The 22,264-nt window shown below is 41.6% G+C and overlaps 1 protein-coding gene across 3 annotated transcripts in view; it reads right to left on the bottom strand.

Annotated features, from left to right (window-relative positions):
* LOC119979397 (rab11 family-interacting protein 2) overlaps positions 1–22,264 on the bottom strand; it is a 95,877-nt gene that overhangs the window by 38,359 nt on the left and 35,254 nt on the right. For all 3 annotated transcript variants that reach the window (XM_038821555.1, XM_038821553.1, XM_038821552.1), the window contains exon 2: positions 4,991–5,427. In XM_038821555.1, the coding sequence (XP_038677483.1) occupies positions 4,991–5,427 (437 nt within the window). The remainder of the gene's footprint in view (positions 1–4,990; positions 5,428–22,264) is intronic.

Raw genomic sequence — 22,264 nt, 5'->3', positions numbered from 1 at the left:
GAGATGTTGCTCATGGTGGACAGGAATAAGGGCCTGATGGCCAAAGATCTGGAGAACAGGTCAAAGCACATGAATGGTGGGCTTGCTGGAGGGTGTGGAGGACCCTAGACCAACCGAGTATTTGTGAGAAATGTTCTTTCGACTGGTGGGAGGGTTTGAAGATTTCTCCGCTCTGGAATTGGACAGGGTGCATCGCACTCTGTGGCAGAAGCCATGCTCGAACGAGCCGTCGCAGGCAGTGAGCATCCGATTTCACATTTGGCAGAGGAAGGAGCAGGTCCTGCAGAGGGCCAAGAGGAGTCAGAACATTGATTGGGATGGGCACACAGTGCGCACCTACCAGGACATTGGTAAAGAACTGGTGAAGCAGCGGGTGGCCTTCAATAAGACAAATGCGGTGCTGTACAATTAGGGTGTACGGTTCAGGGAGTGTATCCAGCGAGGTTGAGATTCATGCTGAACTCAAAGGATCACTATTTGGACACCCTGGAGCAGGCTAAGGCCTTATCGAGGACAAAGGACTGGGACTGGTTTGAGGAGGGCTGATGGGATTTTTTTCTGTGTGAAAATTGGGTGAGGGTGGCTGTAAATATTGCAATATAGTGTGTTATGTCTTTGATCTTTTTCTTGAAGGTTGGTTGGGGATTTTCTTTGGAGGCCAGGGTTATGGGGATGTTAGAACGGGGGGGGAATTGATATGGTAATTGCAGGAAAGAGAAGCATGGTAAGGGTCCTGGGATTTGGTTAAGGGAGCAGGGAGGATGCACAGGAGGTAGTCTAGTGAACAGGAGCAGTGTGGTGGGGGGGAGGCTGCGACTTGTTGGGCCAGTTTAGCGAGACTCAATGAGTTTGGGAGGGGGTTATTTGAGGTGTCAGGCATTCTGCCGGCCTGGGTGGGAAGGAGAACTGGTGAGGGGGGGGGGGGGGGGGGGGGGGGGGTGTTAGTAGGAAGCCAAGAGTGACCAGGGGATTTTCTTTGTGTCTGCATTGGTTGGGGCAGGTGACCATCTTAGGTGGGACTGGGACCTAGGAACTGGTGAAGAAGGTCTGATGCATCATGGTGCTAATGGCTGACTCTAGTGTGAAAGGGGGTGATGGGCCCCAGACCCGTTTTAGTCACCTGGAACGAGACGAGTAAAGAGGGCAACGGTTTTTGCACATTTAAAGAGTCTGGGAGCTGACGTGGTGTTTTTGCAAGAGACTCATATGCGGGTAGGATCTGACTATTCCTGGGTGAGCCAGGTGTTTTACTCGGGCGATCCTGTTAGGCTGGAGGTTGGCAACACCACTGAGTGCTTCGGCGTAGCTAGGGGATTGGTGGCATTTCTGCACCTCGTGAAGGTCATATACTGAGGGAATCGATTGAAGAGTTCTACTGGAGAGGGCGGGAGGGCGTTTAGATCGTATTTTAGAGAACATATAATTGTAAGCTTTTTTTGGGGGGGGGGGAAGGGGAAAGAGGGTAATAGTAAGTGGGGGGGCTTATTTTCCTTTTTTTGTGTTTCACGGGTTGGATGGTTGCCTTGGGGGTTTGGTTACGAGTTTGTATGCGTTTTGTAATTTTGTACAATAGAAATATTTCCAATAAATCTACATGCATTTATACAACATGTTTTACGACCACTAGACAATGAAGTACTTTTGAAATGTAGTCACTGTTATAATGTAGGAAACGCAGCAGCCAATTTGTGCACAGCTAGCTCCCGCAAACCAAAATCTGTTTTAGTGGTGGTGATTGCGATTTAATTGGAATAACTCCCATGCTTTTCTTCAAATTAGTGAATGGGATCTTTTACATCCATCCAAGTGGGCAGATAGGGTCTTAGTTTAACATCCCATCTGAAAGACAGCACTCCCCCCCCCCCCCCCCCCCCCCCCCCCCCCCCCCCCCCCCCACCCGCCCCCCCCAGTACTGGTGTGTGTGCCTTGACCTTTGCACTCAAGCCCTGGAGTTTGACTTAAATCCATTACTTTGCAACCTCGAGGCAAGAGTGGTACCAACTGACCCACAGATAACAGTAAGAACCACTTAAAAAAAAATATCTGATTTGAGGAGCTTCGGATCAGAACAGGATTAATTTCAAAGTTTTAAATACAGAGCTAATACTATTATAGCTTGTTTGGCTGTGGGATCACTTGCTTAGAGCCCAAGGTCTGGGATTCCCTCCTTAAATCTCTCTATCTTCTTTTAAGAGATTCCTTAAAACCTCATATCCAAGTTTATCTCCTTATATCCAAGTTTATCTCCTTATGTGGTTTGGGGTTGTATTTGTTTGACAATGTTCCTGTAAAGCATCTTGGTTCATTTTACTACATTACACAAGGTTGTTGAACATTTTGCACCTTTATTCATTGGTTCAAACCACACTTTTCTCCCTTGTTAGAAAATTAAGTTAGACAAGGAGGATAACCCCAAGTTTCAGTTCACAACAAACATTCCCAATATTGGAGATACTGAGAAAATCAAAGAATGTTATAGCGGAGAAACATATTCAAGCCCACCAAGTGGGCAGCAATACTACTCCTTCATGAGTCACCCAAATCTAACCGCACTATAATCCATAACTTTTAATAGGATAAAGCAACTATCAACTGCTTTTTAAAAAACTCTCTTGGAATCTACTTCAAGAGTCTGCAGTTGAATACTCACATTCTAACCATCATCTGGAGGAAATAACTCACCCCTCATTTCAATCTTGTTGAGCAACAGAAACATCCATCACTACCTCTCGTATCACAATGCTACATAACAAATGAGGGAAGTCTCTCTTTATACATTCTTCCTCCTTTAATCCATCTTCTCTGGTAACATCCGACTGAATCTACATTGCAACTTGGTCATTAGTTTTATATCCTTCATACAATCATCCTTTGGCAATGTAACTACTTTGAAAGAATATTTTACACAATAAGCTTAAGTATTCAGGATTGTAGCCTACTGGATATACAAGTGGGGCACGTATCTGTAGTCTTTAAATATTACATAAAATCACACACCAAAATATGTGGCAAAAGGTAAGAAAAGTGAAGAATTTATCCTTGGACCCATCTTTCTCATGAACATGCTACACTCCCTTGGAGACATTGGAGAGCTCGTACCTTATGACACCCAGCTCTAACTTCTCAATTTCTTAACTGTTTCTATATTGCCAGACTGCTTGTTCAACATTCTATTTTAGAGGAGTTGTTAAGTTCCTCCAGCAAAACAATTGGAAGAGTGAAGCTGCCATCTTCAGATCTGAACAAACACTTCACTTTCACAAACCCCTGCCTGGCCACAACTAAGGGTCAAACAACTATTTGTAATCTCAGCATGCGTTTTCATGTTCGAGCAAGGTTTCTCATCCTACATCCTCTCATTCACAAACACCTTCTGGTTACACTTCTAGCCTTCTCTACTTCAGCAAATATACCTCCAATCCCTTCAATTATAGACAGGTTTCCCAATCAGCGAACATCAGCCGATTCAAAAACTGATGTGCATATTCTATCATCAAGATACTCTCACCCATCACACCAGTCCTTGATGACATATAGTGACTTTCTGCCCGCCAATATAAAATCTCTTTCTGGGGTTTCAATCCTTCCATGATTCCAGTTCTCCCCATCTGTAATCTCCACAGACACTACAACCTCTAACTCACTGTTTCCCTAAATGGAGCCTTGTACATAGGCGGCCCGGTAGCACAGTGGTTAGCACAGTTGCGTCACAACACCAGGGACCTGGGTTCGATTCTTGGCTTGAGCCTCTATCTGTGTGGAGCCTGCACATTCTCCCAGTGTCTGCGCAGGTTACCTCCGGGTGCTCTGGTTTCCTCCCACAAGTCCCGAAGACGTGCTTGTTAGGTGAATTGGACATTCTGAATTCTCCCTCAGTGTGCCCGAACAGGCGCCATAGTATGGCGACTGGGGGATTTTCACAGATAACTTAATTGCAGTGTTAATGTAAGCTTACTTGTGACACTAATAAAGATTATTATTATATATCTCCCTCCTGCTCTCCACCCTTATTGGCTGTATTTTCAGCTGTTTTATTTCTATGCTCTGGAATTACTTCCCTAAAACCCCTCCCATCACTGAATCTTCTTTAAAACGTTCCATAAAATATACCTCTTCTACCAATCTTCTGGTCATTCTAACCTTTCCTGCTTTGGGTCAGTGTCTGATTTTCCTCTGGTTATACCCACCTCATCTCATTATGCCCACTTTTACACTAAAACAGCAGGAGTCGGTATTGTTTTGGTGCTCTGAAATACAACAGATGTGTACAGCAGACGTATGTCAAAGCCAAATTCATTCAATCCAAAAATAGATTCTATCTACTTATATGATATTTTAGTTTCATAAGTTTAACGGCACATCAGGAGCTTACGTCCAGGTTACAGTCAAAATAGCTTCCATCAGTTCAAAAACTACACATAAGAAACAGCTGACCACAAGTTAGTGGCTTCATGATGTTGCATGTCTTTCTATTAATTCATGCAATCATTTTGTATTTATTTTGTTTGTGTTTTTCTACTTACAGCCAATAATCACCTCAATAGTTTACGGCGGCATGGTGGCAGTGGTTGGCACTGCTGCCTCACAGCGCCAGGGGCCTGGGTTCAATTCTGGCCTAGGGTGACTGTGTGGAGTTTGAACGTTCTTCTAGTGTCTGTGTGCATTTCCTCCAGGTGTCCGGTTTCCTCCCACAGTCCAAGGATGTGCAGGTTAGGTGGATTGGCATATTATCAATGGGGATAGGGCGGGGCGTTGGCCTAGGTAGAGTGCTCTTTCAGAGGGTTGGTGCACTAGATGGGTCGAATGGTCTCCTTCCACACTATAGGGATTCTATGGGTACAAGCTAGACAGAAGTTTGCAAAAGCCAAACCTGGAAACAAATGGCTACTTTGGGAAGCAAGCTAGTTTCAGCCATTTATTTAAAAAGTGAATGGAAATGTGTACTTAACAAACAAAATCAGTATACTTCGCACTTTGTGAACAGACTTACCCTTATCTTCACTGGAGTGAACCAAATCTGAAGTTGGTTTGTAGACTACATGGCCTATGGTATTGGATTTAATTTTTCCCAGCGATGGACGGAGACCAGGTAAATCTGACATTGATTGGGCAGATGATAGCCTTTGTGGTCCCAAGAGGAAGGCTCTTTTTGGCTTTGATTTGAGTTGTTTATCTATCTCCAATGCTTCTTGATCAGGGTTAGCAGATGTACTTGGAATGATGGCAGACGAATGGTCAGAAAAAGTGGCATCATTTTTCCTTCCCTTCATTTTGTCTTTCAGTTTGGCAAAAGGGGACCTCGTTTTATCCTTCATGGAAAGGTCAAACATACTTGCAGTCATATTGTTTCGCATGAACTGGATGGAAACCTGGATTGCACCTCTTTCTTTTGCCTTCTTTCCTGGTTTTGACTCTAACTTGAACCACCTAAACACAGGACATAGGACTTGTTATTATGGAGATGAACTTGCACACAGAAGGTAGCCATAGACACAGGTTAGCTCAACAAAGCAAAATAATTTCTATAATTTTCAAAACTGTTTTTTAAAGAAATATACGCCTTTGAAAAAAGCAATTTAGAGCACCTGATTTTTTTTCCCAGTTAAGGGCAATTTAGCGTGGCCAATCCATCTACTCTGCACATCTTTGGGCTGTGGGGGTGAGACCCACACAGGCACGGGGAGAATGTGCAAACTCCACACGGACAGTGACCCGGGGCCGGGATTGAACTCGAGTCCTTGGCGCCGTGAGGCAGTAGTGCTAACCACTGCACCACCGTGCCGCCCTTATTTATTGCTTTTGCTGCATTAAAATTCATTATACAAAAAACAGTCATAGAAGTTGTATCAAAATAGTTAGCATTGCTTAAGGCACATTCCCACTTTATTCATTATGTTTAGTTTTAAACAATTGTCAAAAAAACAACTAAACTGTACAGTACAAAGTGAAAAAACATTTAACTGTTCCTATTTTTTTTAAACGGAGGACGCGTTGGGGTTTTCGATTTAATGTTCGCACAAAAAGTGTTCTGAAGGAGTGTAATAAGAATATTAAAAATGTTTATGCATATATCAGTACGTTGAGGTTGTGTACAGTCTGTAATGCACTTTGATATTTGCATAATGTATAACAGAACCCAATTTTTAAAACCTGGTTGGTTTAAGAAATTGCATCTTGTATTTTTGATGTTTTTGCCAACAAACTTTGTCTTTTGCCATCAATGAAGTGGCTTTAGCTCAAACAATAACCATCACTGGCAACCTTGTGTACTTTTAGCTTTTATTTATTGCTTAAAATTTATTTATTTATTTTTAAAAATTTTTTTTAAAAAAAGAGTACCCATTCCTTTTTTTCCCCAATTAAGGGGCAATTTAGCGTGGCCAAACCACCTACTCTGCACATCTTTGGATTGTGGGGGTGAGATACACACAGACATGGGGAGAATGTGCAAACTCCACACGGACAGTGACCCAGGGCCTGGATTCGAACCCGGGTCCTCAGTGCCGCAGTCCCAGTGCTAACCACTGCGCCACATGCCACCCTTAGTTTCACAAAGTCAATCCTGGCTTTCAATACCAAGTGAGCTAAGCTAATTACACACTGGCAAAGCAATAACAAGGACAGTGTACAATTTGGAAAGAACACATTGCGTGGAATCTTCTAGTGCCACCAACAGCTGGAAATGTGGCGGGTGAAGGAACTTCCAATTTGGTGTGAAGCCGAAAATCAATTTCCTGGTGTCGGGTGAACTGCAGGAGTCAAGTTCTGGAGTTTCCCAACACATTTTGCATGCATCAGCATGTCAGGCATGCTCATTAAATGGCCACCTCACCCATTAGGAGGAGGAGTAAAGTAGGCCATTTGGCCCAATCAAGTCATTTTGCCATTCTATGAGATCATGACTGGCCCGAATTAGGTTGCCCCACCTAATGATGTTCCTTGCCAGGAGAAATTAGATTGTTCACTTTTACGACTGTATATAACTGGTGTATACCTGGCCAAGGTAGGCTTCTTTCATGCTCAATGCTTGCCCATTTGGGGAATGCCTGTTAATTCCAGCCTATGCTTGTGATTGGGTGGTGGCAGTGCAAGTTGAGTGCAGAATGATCAAGGGAGGGCGGGAGGAAGGGTTAGCAGGGAAAGTGGTGCAGTGACCAAGAGAGGTTGAAGGGATAGGGTATGCCGTCTGGATGGCCATTAAATATGGTGCCCACACCTCCAACCCCACGGAAGTAATAGCGTCGACTGCCACAGCTGCAAGAATCAGCAAGCTGGGAGTCGGGTGATTTGTGCGCTGGAGTGGTTGTGTTTTCACAAGCTCGAGCTCTGCTCATCGTTTAATCAGTCTTTTCATCCTTGTGCACATTGGCTGTTCGTATTTTCTTGATTTATGTAGTTTACTCTGTGTCCCAAGAATTGTTGGTCAGTGTTTGCGCATGATTGAACAGAGTTAGAATGTTTAAATCCTCACTTGTTCATGGTGGCTTGAAGGAGTTGGGGTGGGGACCAACCTTTCGTAGCGCAGTTGATTTTGGACGGGCTCCCCCCTGATGGTGCGGTATGTATCGATGGATAATGGCTCAAAATGAAGACGCTATACTCCCTACCACTGGTCTTATGTTATGCTGTTCCAGATTTTGGTCATGAAAGCTTGGGGGTGGCTGAACCGGTCGCATCATTCCCCTGGCTCCCTGAGCCTTGGTTGTTCACCGCCTGGGTTCTGGTGAGGTGGCATGGTGGAAGAAATCATTGAAAGATCCTGAAGAGTGCTCCTTGATCTTGACCCTGGAACTGTGAAAGTGGAAGTTACTTGGGTCAGATTCTGGGCTGGGCCAGGCCCAGCGCCTTGGTTGATATCCTGTTGTCCACAAGGAATGGGAATACTTTCTCTCAGGGCGAATGTAGGGGGATCCCAGTGTGGCTGGCTCTGCTCCCTGGGTAGGGAGTAATTTTGGGACAGACCAAGCAGTGTGCCTAAGAGTCATCCTTTTCCCTTTTCCCCAGGGGTAGGAGCGAGGTTCTCCTCTGATTTAGTTGGCAGGCTCTCGTCCATTTCGGGATGCCTCGGGTAGCAGCTCAGGTAGTCCTGTTACCCAAGCAATTAGTGGGTTTGAGGTCTGACATTTCCTTAGTCTTGTGGTATCTGCGTGGGTCTCGCCCCCACAACGAATAATGATGTGCACAGTAGGCGAATTGGCCACGCTAAATTGCCCCTTAATTGGAAAAACATAATTGGGTACTACTCTAAATTTTAAAAAGAAGTGATTCTTCCTTAGTTCTGGGATCCTCAAGTCTTTTTATTCCTCTGTTATATCATACCCATAGCTTCAAAGAAAGGTAACTGCTGTTGACTGTGTCCTGCTTTGATGTTGACAGATCTTGTATTCGTGGAGCGATCACTTTGGGGATGTTGTCCCCGATTCATACAGTCTTATCTGTTCCTATGTTCATAATGACTTCTGTTTACGTGCTGTACCTATTTTGCATTGATACCTATGACCTTTTTTTCTTTTGATACTAATTGTAAAAACTTCAATAAAAATCAATTAAAAAAAATCAGAAAGCTCTTTGCGGATGCATATTTAATGAGCTGACCAGCGCAATAGTGGGAATCTCACACACCTCTGCGCCTGCCACTGTAAGTGCTGCCCTTAGTAATTGTTTCATGGAAATACAAAATAAAACTACTCATGAACAATAAGAAAAGTAATAACACCCCTGAAAGACCATTTCTGCAAGCAATGGTTAGAAATGACACATTTTACAAAATAAACAGTTCTCAAATAAAATGTTATCCCTCCCCTTTGAGCAGTGCTTCTTAATTCAGCAAGGGGTGCATGCGCAATAGGATTCAAATAATTAATTTGCAATTCATAAAGTGCCTTTCACGATTGCAGGATGCCTAAATGTACACTGCAGGCAATGACGTTTTGTTCTAATGTAGGGAAAGACACCAGCCAATTCGCACTCAAAAAAGTCCCACAAAGAGCCACGAGAAGAGGCGAGTGGATAATATTGTCACTGGATTCGTAATCCAGAGACCCAGGGTAATGATCTGGGGACATGGGTTCCAATCCCACTACAGCAGATGGTGGAACTTAAAGGGAATAAAATATCTGGAATTAATAAATACAATAATGACCATGAAACCATTGTCGAGGTTCACTAATGTCCTTTAGGGAAGGAAACCTGCCAACCATACCTAATCTGGTCTACATATGACTCCAGACCCACAGCAATGTGCTTGACTCTTACTCTTAAATACCCTCTGAAATGGCCTAGCAAACCACTCAATTGTATTCAACCGCTATGAAAACACAAAAAATTGAAGGACAATTTTAAATTTATTTTTTAAAAAAAGTGTTGGCAGGGCAGCAAGGTGGCACAGTGGTTAGAACTGGTGCCTCACAACACCGAGGACCCGGGTTCGATCCTGGCTCTGGGTCACTGTCCATGTGAAATTCGCACATTCTCCCCGTGTTTGCGTGGGTTTCGCCCCCACAACCCAAAGATGTGTGGGCTGGGTGGATTGGCCATGCTAAATTGCCCCTTAATTGGAAAAAATGAATTGGTCACGCTAAATTAAAAAAAAAACATGTGTTGGTTGAGGATAAATATTGACAAGGTCTCGAGGATAGTTCAACTTCTCTTTTTCAAATAGTTTCACAAGAGAGCAATCAATTTACATTGCATTCAAAAGAGATGGAATCTCAGTGTAATGGTGCCTCCTCTGTTTCACACTGGTGTATCAGCCTCGATTGTGCGTTCAAGTCACCAGAGTGGAGTGTGCCTCTACTATCAACTGACTAACAGGTGAGAGTGCTATCATGAGCCAAGGGTGCCACCTATGAAAAAAGTAGAGACTCAAAAACAGAATGATCCTGCAGACAATGAAACCATAATAAGAACAGTGTTGCAGAGATGGCTCATTTGAAACCTTTACATCGTTTTCCAGAATTCTTGATTATTTATAGTGATACAATAGATTATAGCTTTTCCTACATTCAGATGAATCACATAGAAAAATCGAGATGTCTTTGCCCTCAATACAGGTTTAAAGAATTACAATTAAATAGGTTGATATGTATAGGTCGATATGTATAAACATATTTGTATTATAACACCTGTTTTGCTCCATATTTAACATTTCTTACATCTGCGATAAAATGAAATATGAAGTAGAAAGCCTAATCACGAGACTGCACGCACTACCAAACCATCTGCGCGCAACTTTACCACAAATATACAGTAAGACAGCTGCTTTTCACTTAGCATTTGAAAAGTTGTAGTATCTCAGTACTTGATTCTAAGTATTCTGAAGGTTAATAAATGTACATGAGCTATTCGTTTAAGTCCACAACAGTAGTTGACCTGACTCTTAAGACACAAAAAAAAACTTACAAACATGCATAATTTAAGGCTAATTACACAAGTTGACCTACAGTATACCCTGGATAAAAATTCCATTCCTCTTGTATTTTTGGATATGATGGAAAATGCTACCACAATCCTCAGTGTGCCATGAAAACGTTTTTTTTTAACCAAACATGGAAATGTCTTGCAAGTGCAGTTGGCACAAAAATGCCATCATTTTTACAGCTGGCTGGAATATTAGACATGCAGCGTTAGAACAATCAGAAGTTGCACTTTCTAATGTGTCACTTTAGATAAAGAATTTTTTACAATGTACAAAACGATAACTACTGTAAAGTGAAATTACAGACTGTCATCTTCATCCTTCCAAAGTCTCTACTGGTCAGAGTTATTTGAACCTCATTCCTTTTATCAAGTTGCTGTCAAAAGAAATTGGAGCCTTGCTTAGAAGAAGTCTTTCAAACTTTGAAATCCCCACTGGGGACATGAGCATTTTTTTTGAACGTTGGAAAAAAAAACCTTCCATCCCCTAGCTTTGACCTATTTTAAGTAAGTAAAACCTTCAAACTGAAATGAAGTCGTGAATCAGCAAAATTCTGACTTGTTTTTGTAAATTGGCCAATTTCTGAAATATTCAGAGGTGGCTTACAAAATGTCAAAATATAAGCCTATTAGTTACAAAGAAAATGGAAATCAATTTTAAGTATTCCGAGGTGAACACGGAGAAACACAAAAAAGAGTAACCGGCACAGATTCAGGAAGTGAAGTATGCTTAACTTGCAGGTTACAATGTTTGGATGCAAACAAGGGTATTTTATACATAGGCTTCCAAAAGATTTGTCAAGGTTCCATGTTACCATCAATAGCTAAAAGCAATGTCATAGCAAAGAGAGGGGAAAAAAGTAGAGTAGCTACACATCTTAAAATAGGGAGTGGCAGCAGCAAATACTACTTAGGACTATTGCTCCCTTTTGTGTCTAGCAGTAACTTGCACAAGGAAACAAAATTGGCAAGTTTGTAGCAGATATAAAAAAAGCACAACAAAAAGATAACGGAATGAGTGGGTGTCAGATGCAGTTTGATGTTCAGATTTGCAAACTAACTAACATTGAAGCAAGAAACTAAAAGGTCCTAAATAGGACAGTTAGACAGCAGGCTGGTTGGAAAAGCACCCTTGGTGTTACTCTAATAAAATTGTTGAAACTATTTGCTCAGTGTTTGCCTGCAGTCAAGATGGCAAAATAAGTACTTAGTCACATTAGCAGAGACTTCAAGGAAAAATCAAAAATAGCCACATCATTGCTATTCAGATCCCATCTGGAGTACTGTTTGCACGTCCAGTCACAAAATCATATTGCTCTCGAGGTGATGAACAACCATAATGATTCGGAATATCTGCATCCATGTCATGGGAAAGATTGCGGTTAGATTTGTCCTCTTCAGGACAACTTTAAGAAGTTTTGCCTTTTCCATATTATGAATGGCATTGACAAATTTGCTGCTTACAACATGGATCACTGTAGTCAAAACATTAGTAAAGCAAGTCTAAAAAATATGAAATTAGAAATTAGTAAGGTTTGACAGAATTTATGGACAAGAAAAATAGGTGTGGAATAAGTTACCAAGGAATGCCACAAAATCAGATAGTACAAATAGGTAGGAAAGAGGAGGGCAGATTTCTGATTAAATTAAATGATGGAGAGAAAGTAGGTATGAGATTAAGATAAATAGAAAATAATTGTTTTGTTTAGTTGCTTTTCTCGGTTGCTGGAAATGTTTACCATTACCGGAAACAAACTATAATTACAACTAAAGGAAGAATGGCCTGAAAAGCTGCACCAGGGAGTGCTTTGGAAAAACATGATAACTGATCAGCAAAATGATTTTCTATTCTTGCTCTGCATTCGCATGTGACCTCGTCATTTCAGGAAAGAACACATATGAAAAGGCAGAAGAGACAACTTAATTCAACCATATAAATTTGAGCAGCCAAAAAAAAAGGAAGCAAAGTTCAGTTCAAAATTATCCTGCATCGTCATGCGAAATGTGTTCATTGGCACAAGATACAGGTTTAAAATTTGCCAATTCTACAAGCCAACTATCAATACAAAGGGATTAAATGTGCTTCAAATCGCTCATAGAAACCATTTTCCAACTAGCAGTGAGCAACATTTACCCAATGGGCCAGGATCATGGAGTGCAATCAATAGAAAATGAAAAAAAAAAACAAAAGCCTGAAAAAATGAATCTTCTATATGAAACAATTAACTTTATTTCTATCATCAGAATCATGCAGGTATTGATTCAACTCCTAATGGACATTGGTTAAACATTTTTAAAAATCCTAGTTCTGGATCAACATTACATTGCAGATTTTCTTTCCACTTTAAGGAAGTGCAGAACTTACCTCATAGGACAAGAACATAAGAAATAGGAGCAGTAGTAGGCCATTTGGCCTTTCAAGACTGCTTCGCCAGTCAATAAGGTCACAGCTGATCTACTATCTTACCTCTACCTTACCATACTACCTTCATAGTCGGAGGCGATGGCGCAGTGGTATTGTCACTGCACTAGTAATCCAGAGATCCAGGGCAAGATCTGGAACCTGGGTTCAAATCCCACCACAGCATATGGTGTAATTTGAATTTAATAAAATAAATCTGGAATTAAATGTCTAATGATTATTGTTGAAAATCTGATATCACTTATCCCTAATATCCTCCAGGAAGAAAATCTGCCGTTCTTAACCTGGTCTGACCAGGTCCGTAGTTGAGCAACAAATGCAGGTCCAATCAGCAACACCCACATCCCATAAATTAATTTTAAAAAGGGGGCCACGGTGGCGCCGCAGTCCTAAGTTCAACCCTGGCCCCACTTCACTGTCCGCGTGGAGTTTGCACATTCTCCCCGTGTCTGTGTGGGTCTCGCCCCACAACCCAAAGATGTGCAGGTAGGTGGACTGGCCACGCTAAATTGCCCCTTAATTGGGGGAAAAAAGAGAATGGGTACTCTAAATTGATATTAAAAAATTTAAATCCTAGATTCCTCACTATCTAAAATTATACCTGTTTTGAATATACTCAATAACTGGAGACATCTTCCCAGTATCTAAATTTTATCTGTTTTAATGAGATCACTCATTTTTCTGAGGAATATAGGCTTATCTGTCCTCATACGACACCCCCGGTTTAATGTTGCTTTATTTTAATGTTGTTTATTCTTTAGAGCCTGTTTTACAATTTGAGTCACCATTTTTGCTTTTCTGTTGTTTGCACTCTGGCCCTGCAGCAGGTGCACGCTGGATCCTCCTCCCCTCAATCTGCGCTAGCCCCTCTTACACCCCTTCCCCCGCCCAGTCTGTGCCAGCCCCTCCGGTTTAAGTAGGGCCCTCAACAACACGCCCCCCCCCACCTCCCCAAAATAGTTACAGCCTTGGACTGGGAGTTGGCCAGAGCCTCAGGTTGCTGAGTCACTGCCCTGGGTGCGTGGGGGAATTATTAGAGCAGAGAGAGCGAGAGAGAGTGAGGAAAGCAAGTAAAACTGTGGGTGAGACACAGAAGCTGTGCTACTTGGTACTTGTTTGCAGGATAAATGTTATCTAATTTGAATTTGTACAGTTTTCTGTCAAATCTAGTGACTTATTTTGTTTTACAAGTTATTCCAGCTAGCGCTGCACATGTATGGTACAGAATTTCAAATTGCATATTGGTTTTCTGGACAAGAAATGTCTGAAGGAACCTAGCTCTAGCTTTAACATATGATTCACTTAAATTTGTTTCATTTGAAGTCGTGATTTTCAGAATGCAGCCACAATTTTAAGTGAGGATTTGCATATGGTGAACTTTTATAATATTCTCCCAAGGCAAATTCCTTAGCCAAGATCAGAACTGTACTCAGTATTCCAGGTGTAGTCTCACCAAAGGTCTTGTATAATTGCAGAAAGACCTCTGTACTCTTATATTTCAATTCCTCTGTAATACCCACATTCTTTTCTGGTCAACAATCTGATGAAAATTCAAGCTTCTATCTGGTTTCGATAACTTTACACAAAAGCTCAGAATATTTCAACATCGTGAGTAATCACTTCTGGGCTCTTAGCTGTCATTAATCCGTTGCTGTATTTTGACCAGAAACTTTGGGGAGGGAGGCAGGAGACAAAGTTGAGATGCTCAGCAATAGATTTTGCTATATTCTGTGAATGGTATCAGATTCTAAACTGTGTACTTCTGCGCAACTCTCTTCTCTAGAAAACCCATGTCCATCTAACATTCCAATACTGTGGACATATTTTGGTCTAAAATTTATTTCTATTGGCTGTTATTTACAATGTTTATGGCTGGCAGTAAATATGCCCTGTTTGTTGTAATAATAATAACAACTTATTGTCACAAGTAGGCTTCAAATGAAGTTACTGTGAAAAGCCCCTAGTCGCCACATTCCGGCGCATATTTGGAGAGGCTGGTACGGGAAATGAACCGTGCTGCTGGCCTACCTTGGTCTGCTTTGAAAGCCAGCTCTTTAGCCCTGTGCTAAACCAGCCCCAGCTATAGTAATAATCGCTTATTGTCACAAGTAGGCTTCAATGAAGTTACTGTGAAAAGCCCCTAGTCACCACATTCCAGCACCTGTTCAGGGAGGCCAGTACGGGAATTGAACCCGCGTTGCTGGACTTGTTTTGCATTACAAGCCAGCTGTCTTAGCCCACTGTGCCAAACCAGCCGTTATTACCCTCCAGCAGAAAAAAGTCAATACTGAAGTCAACTTCTTGATGTTTTGATCGCAAGATTTAAAAAAAAATGTAAATTGATCAAATAAGTACAAGTACACGATATAGTCAGGAAGATCAAACTCTCATAGGTTTTCATTTGCTTGTTTGCAAAGAACAGATATAAAATTAAAATGCCGAAGAATGAAAATGATAACCTGAAAACTTTGACTCGACAGAAGATTATAGAATGGCTTTCAACTGCTTGTCAACATTGCTGACTGGAATTTGTTATTTAACATGCAATAATTTTCATCTCAAGTAGGATTTCATCTCATCACACTGTAAATTGATCTTAAATGGGTTCAGCTGTAATAACTGTACTGGACTATGTTGGCAATGCATGAAATGCAATCCCAGAGCTGCACCAGAAATCAAACTAAATAATATGTGGACAATAAATTATAACCCGTTATTACCCATAAGCTGGGTATTACTTAACTATACATTAATGCAGAAAATTAGGATTTGATACAGGAAAGATTTGCCTTGGATAAAGTAGAAGCTATATCACACAATGAAACCATCATGTATGTCAGTTTAGCTGTTTGTCAGCATTTTTGTGAATTTAGTTTTTTTTGTCGGTTATTAAATTGAAATAGAAAAAATAGAAAATGCTGAAAATACTCAAAGAATTTGAGAAGTGAGAAACAGTTACTGTTTCACATCTATGACCGTTTGTTGGAATGAGAAAATATTATACATTATTAGGTTTTAAACAAGTGCAGAGGCAGGGAAGGCGAAGGTGCGGGAGAAAAAAAAGAGGAAAGTACAAAAGGGACCATCTGTGACAGGGCAAAAAGGATTTATTAAATGGCAGAAAGGATGATGGTACTCGGTAAAACAAGGAGTCAACGAGACAAGAAACAGTAAGGTGGGTTTAGAGGAGATGTTAATAGGAACAGCAGTATGTGATCTGTAAAAAGAGCAATAACTTGAATAACTTGAAATTGTTAAACTCGTGTGAAGAACAGAAGGCTGTCAGGTGTCTATTTAGAAGTGGAGATGCTGCTCCTTGAGCTTTACTGGAAAAGTGAGTGGTCAAGCAGAGATCACAGTGGGAGTGGAGTGGACAATTGAAATGACAGGCAATGGAGAATTAAAGTTTGTTGAGGAAAGAGAAAACCGTACCGGAAGCAGTGGTATGGAAGTTGGCATTGTCAGAATAGATGCAAAGAAAATACTGGGAGATTGGAATAGAGAATCCTTACTGGTTGCAGGATAGGAGGAAGTGAAGGAGGCAGATATCGGCTGATAGATTATCCTCAGATACAGAGATATTGGTGTGGGAAAAAGGGATTCCACTTCATGGGACATTGGCATCAGTTTTGGAACCGGGGGGATCTGTACCGTTGGGACGGTCTCCACCTGAACCGATCTGGAACCAGTGTTCTAGCGAAGAGGATAAATAGGGTGGTCAGTAGGACTTTAAACTTCTGAGTTGGGGGGAAGGGAAAGTGAAAGCGACAGGGAGCATGGAGTTAAATGGCAAGATACGCAGGAGGATAACATGTAGGCAGGTGGATTTAAGCTTGAGGCAGACTAGGAATTCAACAAAAAGGAAGGATAACTTTGGACATCTTAGGACTTCCAATATCTGTAATGATAAGAAAGTTAGCATTAAGGCACTTTACCTGAATGCTCGTAGCATTTGTAACAAAGTAGACGAACTAATGACACAGATCATCGTGAATGATTATGATGTGGTAGGCATCACAGAGACATGGCTGCAGGGGGTTCAGGACTGGCAGTTAAACATCCAAGGATATACAACCTATCGAAAAGACAGGGAGGTGGGCCGAGTTAAGAACAAAATTAAATCTATGGCACTAAATGACATAGGGTCAGATGATGTGGAGTCTGTGTGGGTAGAATTGAGGAACCACAAAGGCAAAAAAACCATAATGGGAGTTATGTACAAACCTCCTAACAGTGGTCAGGACCAGGGGCGCAACATGTACCGGGAAATAGAAAAGGCATGTCAGAAAGGCAAGGTCACGGTGATCATGGGGGACTTCAATATGCAGGTGGATTGGGTAAATAACGTAGCCAGTGGATCCAAAGAAAAGGAATTCATGGAATGCTTACAAGATGGCTTTTTGGAACAGCTTGTCATGGAGCCCACAAGGGAGCAGGCTATTCTGGACCTAGTGCTATGTAATGAACCAGACTTTATAAAAGATCTTAAAGTAAGGGAACACTTAGGAAGCAGTGATCATAATATGGTTGAGTTCAGTCTGCAGTTTGAAAGAGAGAAGGCAAAATCGGATGTAATGGTGTTACAGTTAAATAAAGGTAATTACGAGGGCATGAGAGAGGAACTGGCGAAAATCGACTGGAAGCAGACCCTAGTGGGGAAGACAGCAGAGCAAAAATGGCAGGAGCTTGTATGCATAATTGAGGACACTACAGAGGTTCATCCCCAAGAAAAGAAAGATTATCCGGGGAGGGATTAGACAGCCATGGCTGACAAAGGAGGTCAGGAAATGTATCAAAGAAAAAGAGAGATCCTATAAAGTGGCCAAAAGCACTGGGAAATCAGAAGATTGGGAAGACTACAAAAACAAACAGAGGTTAACAAAGAGACAAATAAGGAAGGAGAGGATCAAATATGAAGGCAGGCTAGCCAGTAATATAAGAAATGATAGTAAAAGTTTCTTTCAATACATAAGAAACAAACGACAGGCCAAAGTAGACATTGGGCCAATTCAAACTGATTCCGGAAGGCTAGTGATGGGAGACGAGGAAATGGCTGGAGAACTTAATAAGTACTTTGCGTCTGTCTTCACAGTGGAAGACATGAGTAATATCCCAAAAATTATAGAGGGTCAGGGGGCTGAGTTGAGTATGGTTGCCATTACAAAAGAGATGGTGCTAAAAAAGCTAAAAGGTCTTAAAATTGACAAATCTCCTGGCCCCGATGGGCTACACCCTAGAGTTCTGAGGGAGGTGGCTGAAGAAATAGCGGAAGCGTTGGTTGAGATCTTTCAAAAATCACTGGAGTCAGGGAAAGTCCCGAACGATTGGAAGATCGCTGTTGTAACCCCCTTGTTCAAGAAAGGATCAAGACAAAAGATGGAAAATTATAGGCCAATTAGCCTAACCTCGGTTGTTGGTAAAATTCTAGAATCGATCGTTAAGGATGAGATTTCTAAATTCTTGGAAGAGCAGGGTCGGATTAGAACAAGTCAACATGGATTTAGTAAGGGGAGGTCGTGCCTGACGAACCTGTTAGAATTCTTTGAGGAGGTGACAAGTAGGTTAGACCAGGGAAACCCAGTGGATGTGGTCTATCTGTATTTCCAAAAGGCCTTTGATAAGGTGCCACACAGGAGGCTGCTGAGTAAGGTGTTACCCATGGTGCCCATGGTGTTCGAGGTGAGCTACTGGCATGGGTTGAGGATTGGCTGTCTGACAGAAGGCAGAGAGTTGGGATAAAAGGTTATTTTTCGGAATGGCAGCCGGTGACCAGCGGTGTCCCACAGGGTTCAGTGTTGGGGCCACAGCTGTTCACCATATATATTAATGATCTGGATTAAGGGACTGGGGGCATTCTAGCGAAGTTTGCCGATGATACAAAGTTAGGTGGTCAGGCAGGTAGTGCTGAGGAAGTGGGGAGGCTGCAGAAGGATCTAGACAGTTTGGGAGAGTGGTGCAGGAAATGGCTGATGCAATTCAACGTGAGAAAATGTGAGGTCTTGCACTTTGGAAAAAAGAATCCAAGCATAGACTACTTTCTAAACGGTGAGAAAATTCATAATGCCAAAGTACAAAGGGATCTGGGAGTGCTAGTCGAGGATTCCCTAAAGGTAAACATGCAGGTTGAATCTGTGATTAAGAAAGCGAATGCAATGTTGTCATTTATCTCAAGAGGGTTGGAATATAAAAGCAGCGATGTGCTACTGAGCCTTTATAAGGCTCTGGTTAGGCCCCATTTGGAATACTGTGTCCAGTTTTGGGCCCCACATCTCAGGAAGGACATACTGGCACTGGAGCGTGTCCAGCGGAGATTCACACGGATGATCCCTGGAATGGCGGGTCTAACATATGATGAACGGCTGAGGATCCTGGGATTGTATTCATTGGAGTTTAGAAGGTTAAGGGGAGATCTAATAGAAACTTACAAGATAATACATGGCTTAGAAAGGGTGGACGCAAAGAAACTGTTTCCGTTAGGCGAGGAGACGAGGACCCGTGGGCACAGCCTTAGAATTAGAGGGGGTAAATTCAGAACAGAAATGCGGAGACATTTCTTCAGCCAGAGAGTGGTGGGCCTGTGGAATTCATTGCCACGGAGTGCAGTGGAGGCCGGGACGCTAAATGGCTTCAAGGCAGAGATAGATAAATTCTTGATGTCGCGAGGAATTAAGGGCTACGGTGAGAATGCTGGTAGGTGGAGTTGAAATGCCCATCAGCCATGATTGAATGGCGGAGTGGACTCGATGGGCCAAATGGCCTTACTTCCACTCCTATGTCTTATGGTCTTATATAAGGACTATATGAACATGAGGGAGACATGGAGATTTTGAATCAGTCATTTCCAGTTCAGGGTGAGAGCAGACAACGTTCCGAATATTGTCAATGTACTAGAAAATGTGGCAGAGAGCCAGAGTAGGATGAGATTAAAAACATTCCATGCATTCTGCAAAAAGGCAGGCACAGCCAAGATCCATATGGGTTCATTTGGTGACACCTTCTAATCAATGTATGGGTGAGTGGCATCCACTCTTACACAAAATCCTGTCGGTTATAGAAAGCCGAGGTGCTGCATTTTTGTAGCATACTCCCATGTTGAGTGACGATGCTGAGTGACAATTGACATTTCCATTTCAACAGACATTCTGAACTGTCAGGAAACAATAGGGAACTCCATTGAAAGCATAATTTAAAGTTTCTTTTAAAAATCCATGGTCAATTAATAACATGAAAGATTGGTACCTGCAAGCTAAGATTGTGCACTATTATGTTGTCAATCACATTAAATGGTTATTCTGACCTTTGGTGCAGGATGCAATAATAAAGAATTCATGTAATTTGGCAGAAAGTCATTTGTTTTTGAGGATTGGAATTTGGATCACCAAAATACTTACATAGTAGACCTTTTTTGTTCATTTGTAATGTTCAAATTGGAATGCTATTCGAGACACAGAAAATGTGCCAATAGAACTGCCAATTGAAAAGGATATAGATATTTTTGTATTAAAAATGCAGTTAATATTTCTAAAACTGAAGTTGTCCAAATAATGGCTACAAGTGGATTTCTGATGAAGTCAACAACTTGATAGTCAAATTTCAAAGATCAAACAGTACCTTATATTCAAAATATCATTTGACTTCCATTAAGATATTACACTGAGAAGTTACTTTCATTTGTGGCCCAAAAGATAAAACCTAGCTGATTAATGAGCAAACTCAGACCGTGATTAGTATAGTTGTGGTAAAGGAGCAAGCCTTTGATCAGACTGAATATTCCTTCTTCCATTTGAAAGTTAAGTTAAAAGGTCTGAAATTTAACTGCAGAACCATACAAAATAATCTGGATGAAGTGAACTGCAAAACTTAACAAACTTGAATACTGTTAAAAATGGACAAGCTAGGGCGGCATGTGGCACGGTGGTCAGCACTGCAGCCTACGGCGCTGAGGACCCGGGTTGGAATCCCGGCCCTGGGTCACTGTCTGTGGAGTTTGCACATTCTCCCCGCGTCTGTGTGGGTTTCACTCCCACAACCCAAAGATGTGTAAGTTAGGTGAATTGGCCACGCTAAATTGCCCCTTAATTGGAAAATAAATAATTGGGTACTCTAAATTTATAAAAGAAAAATGGACAAGCTCTTCAATTAACAGTAAAGCGAGTAGCATTGCTGAAAAGGTTTAGTAGGATATATGATAATTTAATATGCATTATATATTTACATGATGTGGAGATGCCGTGTCATAGAATGTCGCTTTCAGAAATGTTTGGCTGCTCATATTACTGCAGTGATGTCAGTGTGGGTGGAGCTGGCCTGTCTTGTCAGCTTTTTACTTTTGTTTTCGGCTGTTTGCTGCAGGGTGTGTTTTAGTTTCGTTTTCAGTGTTGGAGCTGAAGCCAGACACAGCAGGTGTACTGCTGTTCTCTCTGCCATGAAAAGACTATCTCTTGATCATTTGGCGAATTCAGAATTATAAATGCTCTCCGTAGTGAATGCAAACCTAATGTGCTTCTGTTAAAAGGTATTTCTTTTGTCTTCTGGATGTTGTTTGGGAAGTTATTAAGGATTACTTAGTGTTGTATTCTTTGGGGGTTGCATTTTAATTGATGGTTGCTAAGATGCTCACAGTATGTTTTAAAAAGGTTAACTTGAGTTCATAGAATAAACATTGTTTTGCTTTAAAAAATATTTTTCCTTTTCTGCTGTACCACTAATGTATTAAAAGTTGTTGGTCCGGTGAACTCCATGATACACTTTGGGGTTCTCTAAACCCTGGCCCACAACATTAGGAATACTAATGAATGATGCTGTTTATTGCAAAAGGAGTACAAAATTAGCAAAGTTATGCCACAAATTGGCAGGGTGCCGGTGAGGCCACATTTAAAATACAGTGTACAAGTTTGGTCACCTTACTTAAGAAAGTATGAGATTGTGGGAGAGTCAAAAACCAGGGGACTCAGTTTAAAAAAATAGTGGGGCCACTTAAGAGTAAGATGGAGAATTTTCACCCCTCAGGAGCGTTGATGGTCTGTGGAATTTTCTTCCCAGAGAAGAGTGGAGTCTGGGTCACTGAATATGTTCAGGGTGGAGTTAGGCAATTGTGATCAGCAAGGGAGTCCAGGGTTGAGGGGTCCACAGGAAAGAGGAGTTGAGGCCACAATCAGATCAGCCATGATCTTATTGAATGATAGAGCAGGCTCAAGTGGCTGAACGGCTTACCCTTGCTTCTAATTCTTGTGGGTATGTTTAAAGTACATGTCAAACTTTCTGGTTCCATTCTAGCATTACTCGTTCGAGGAATGGATTTTCTTCTCTGTACTCTGCAGTAAATTACAGATATAGGTTGTGAAGTGAAAATTAGATTTTTATCTATATCTGCAGTACATTGTTGTGAGAATCTCACCAAGTTAGCCCTTTTGCTAAATGCACTAC

Source organism: Scyliorhinus canicula, chromosome 16 (assembly GCF_902713615.1).
Source record: "Scyliorhinus canicula chromosome 16, sScyCan1.1, whole genome shotgun sequence".
NCBI classification, from domain to species: Eukaryota; Metazoa; Chordata; class Chondrichthyes; order Carcharhiniformes; family Scyliorhinidae; genus Scyliorhinus; species Scyliorhinus canicula.
Note: the sequence above shows the minus strand (reverse complement) of the source record. Positions and strands in the feature narration are given on the sequence as shown.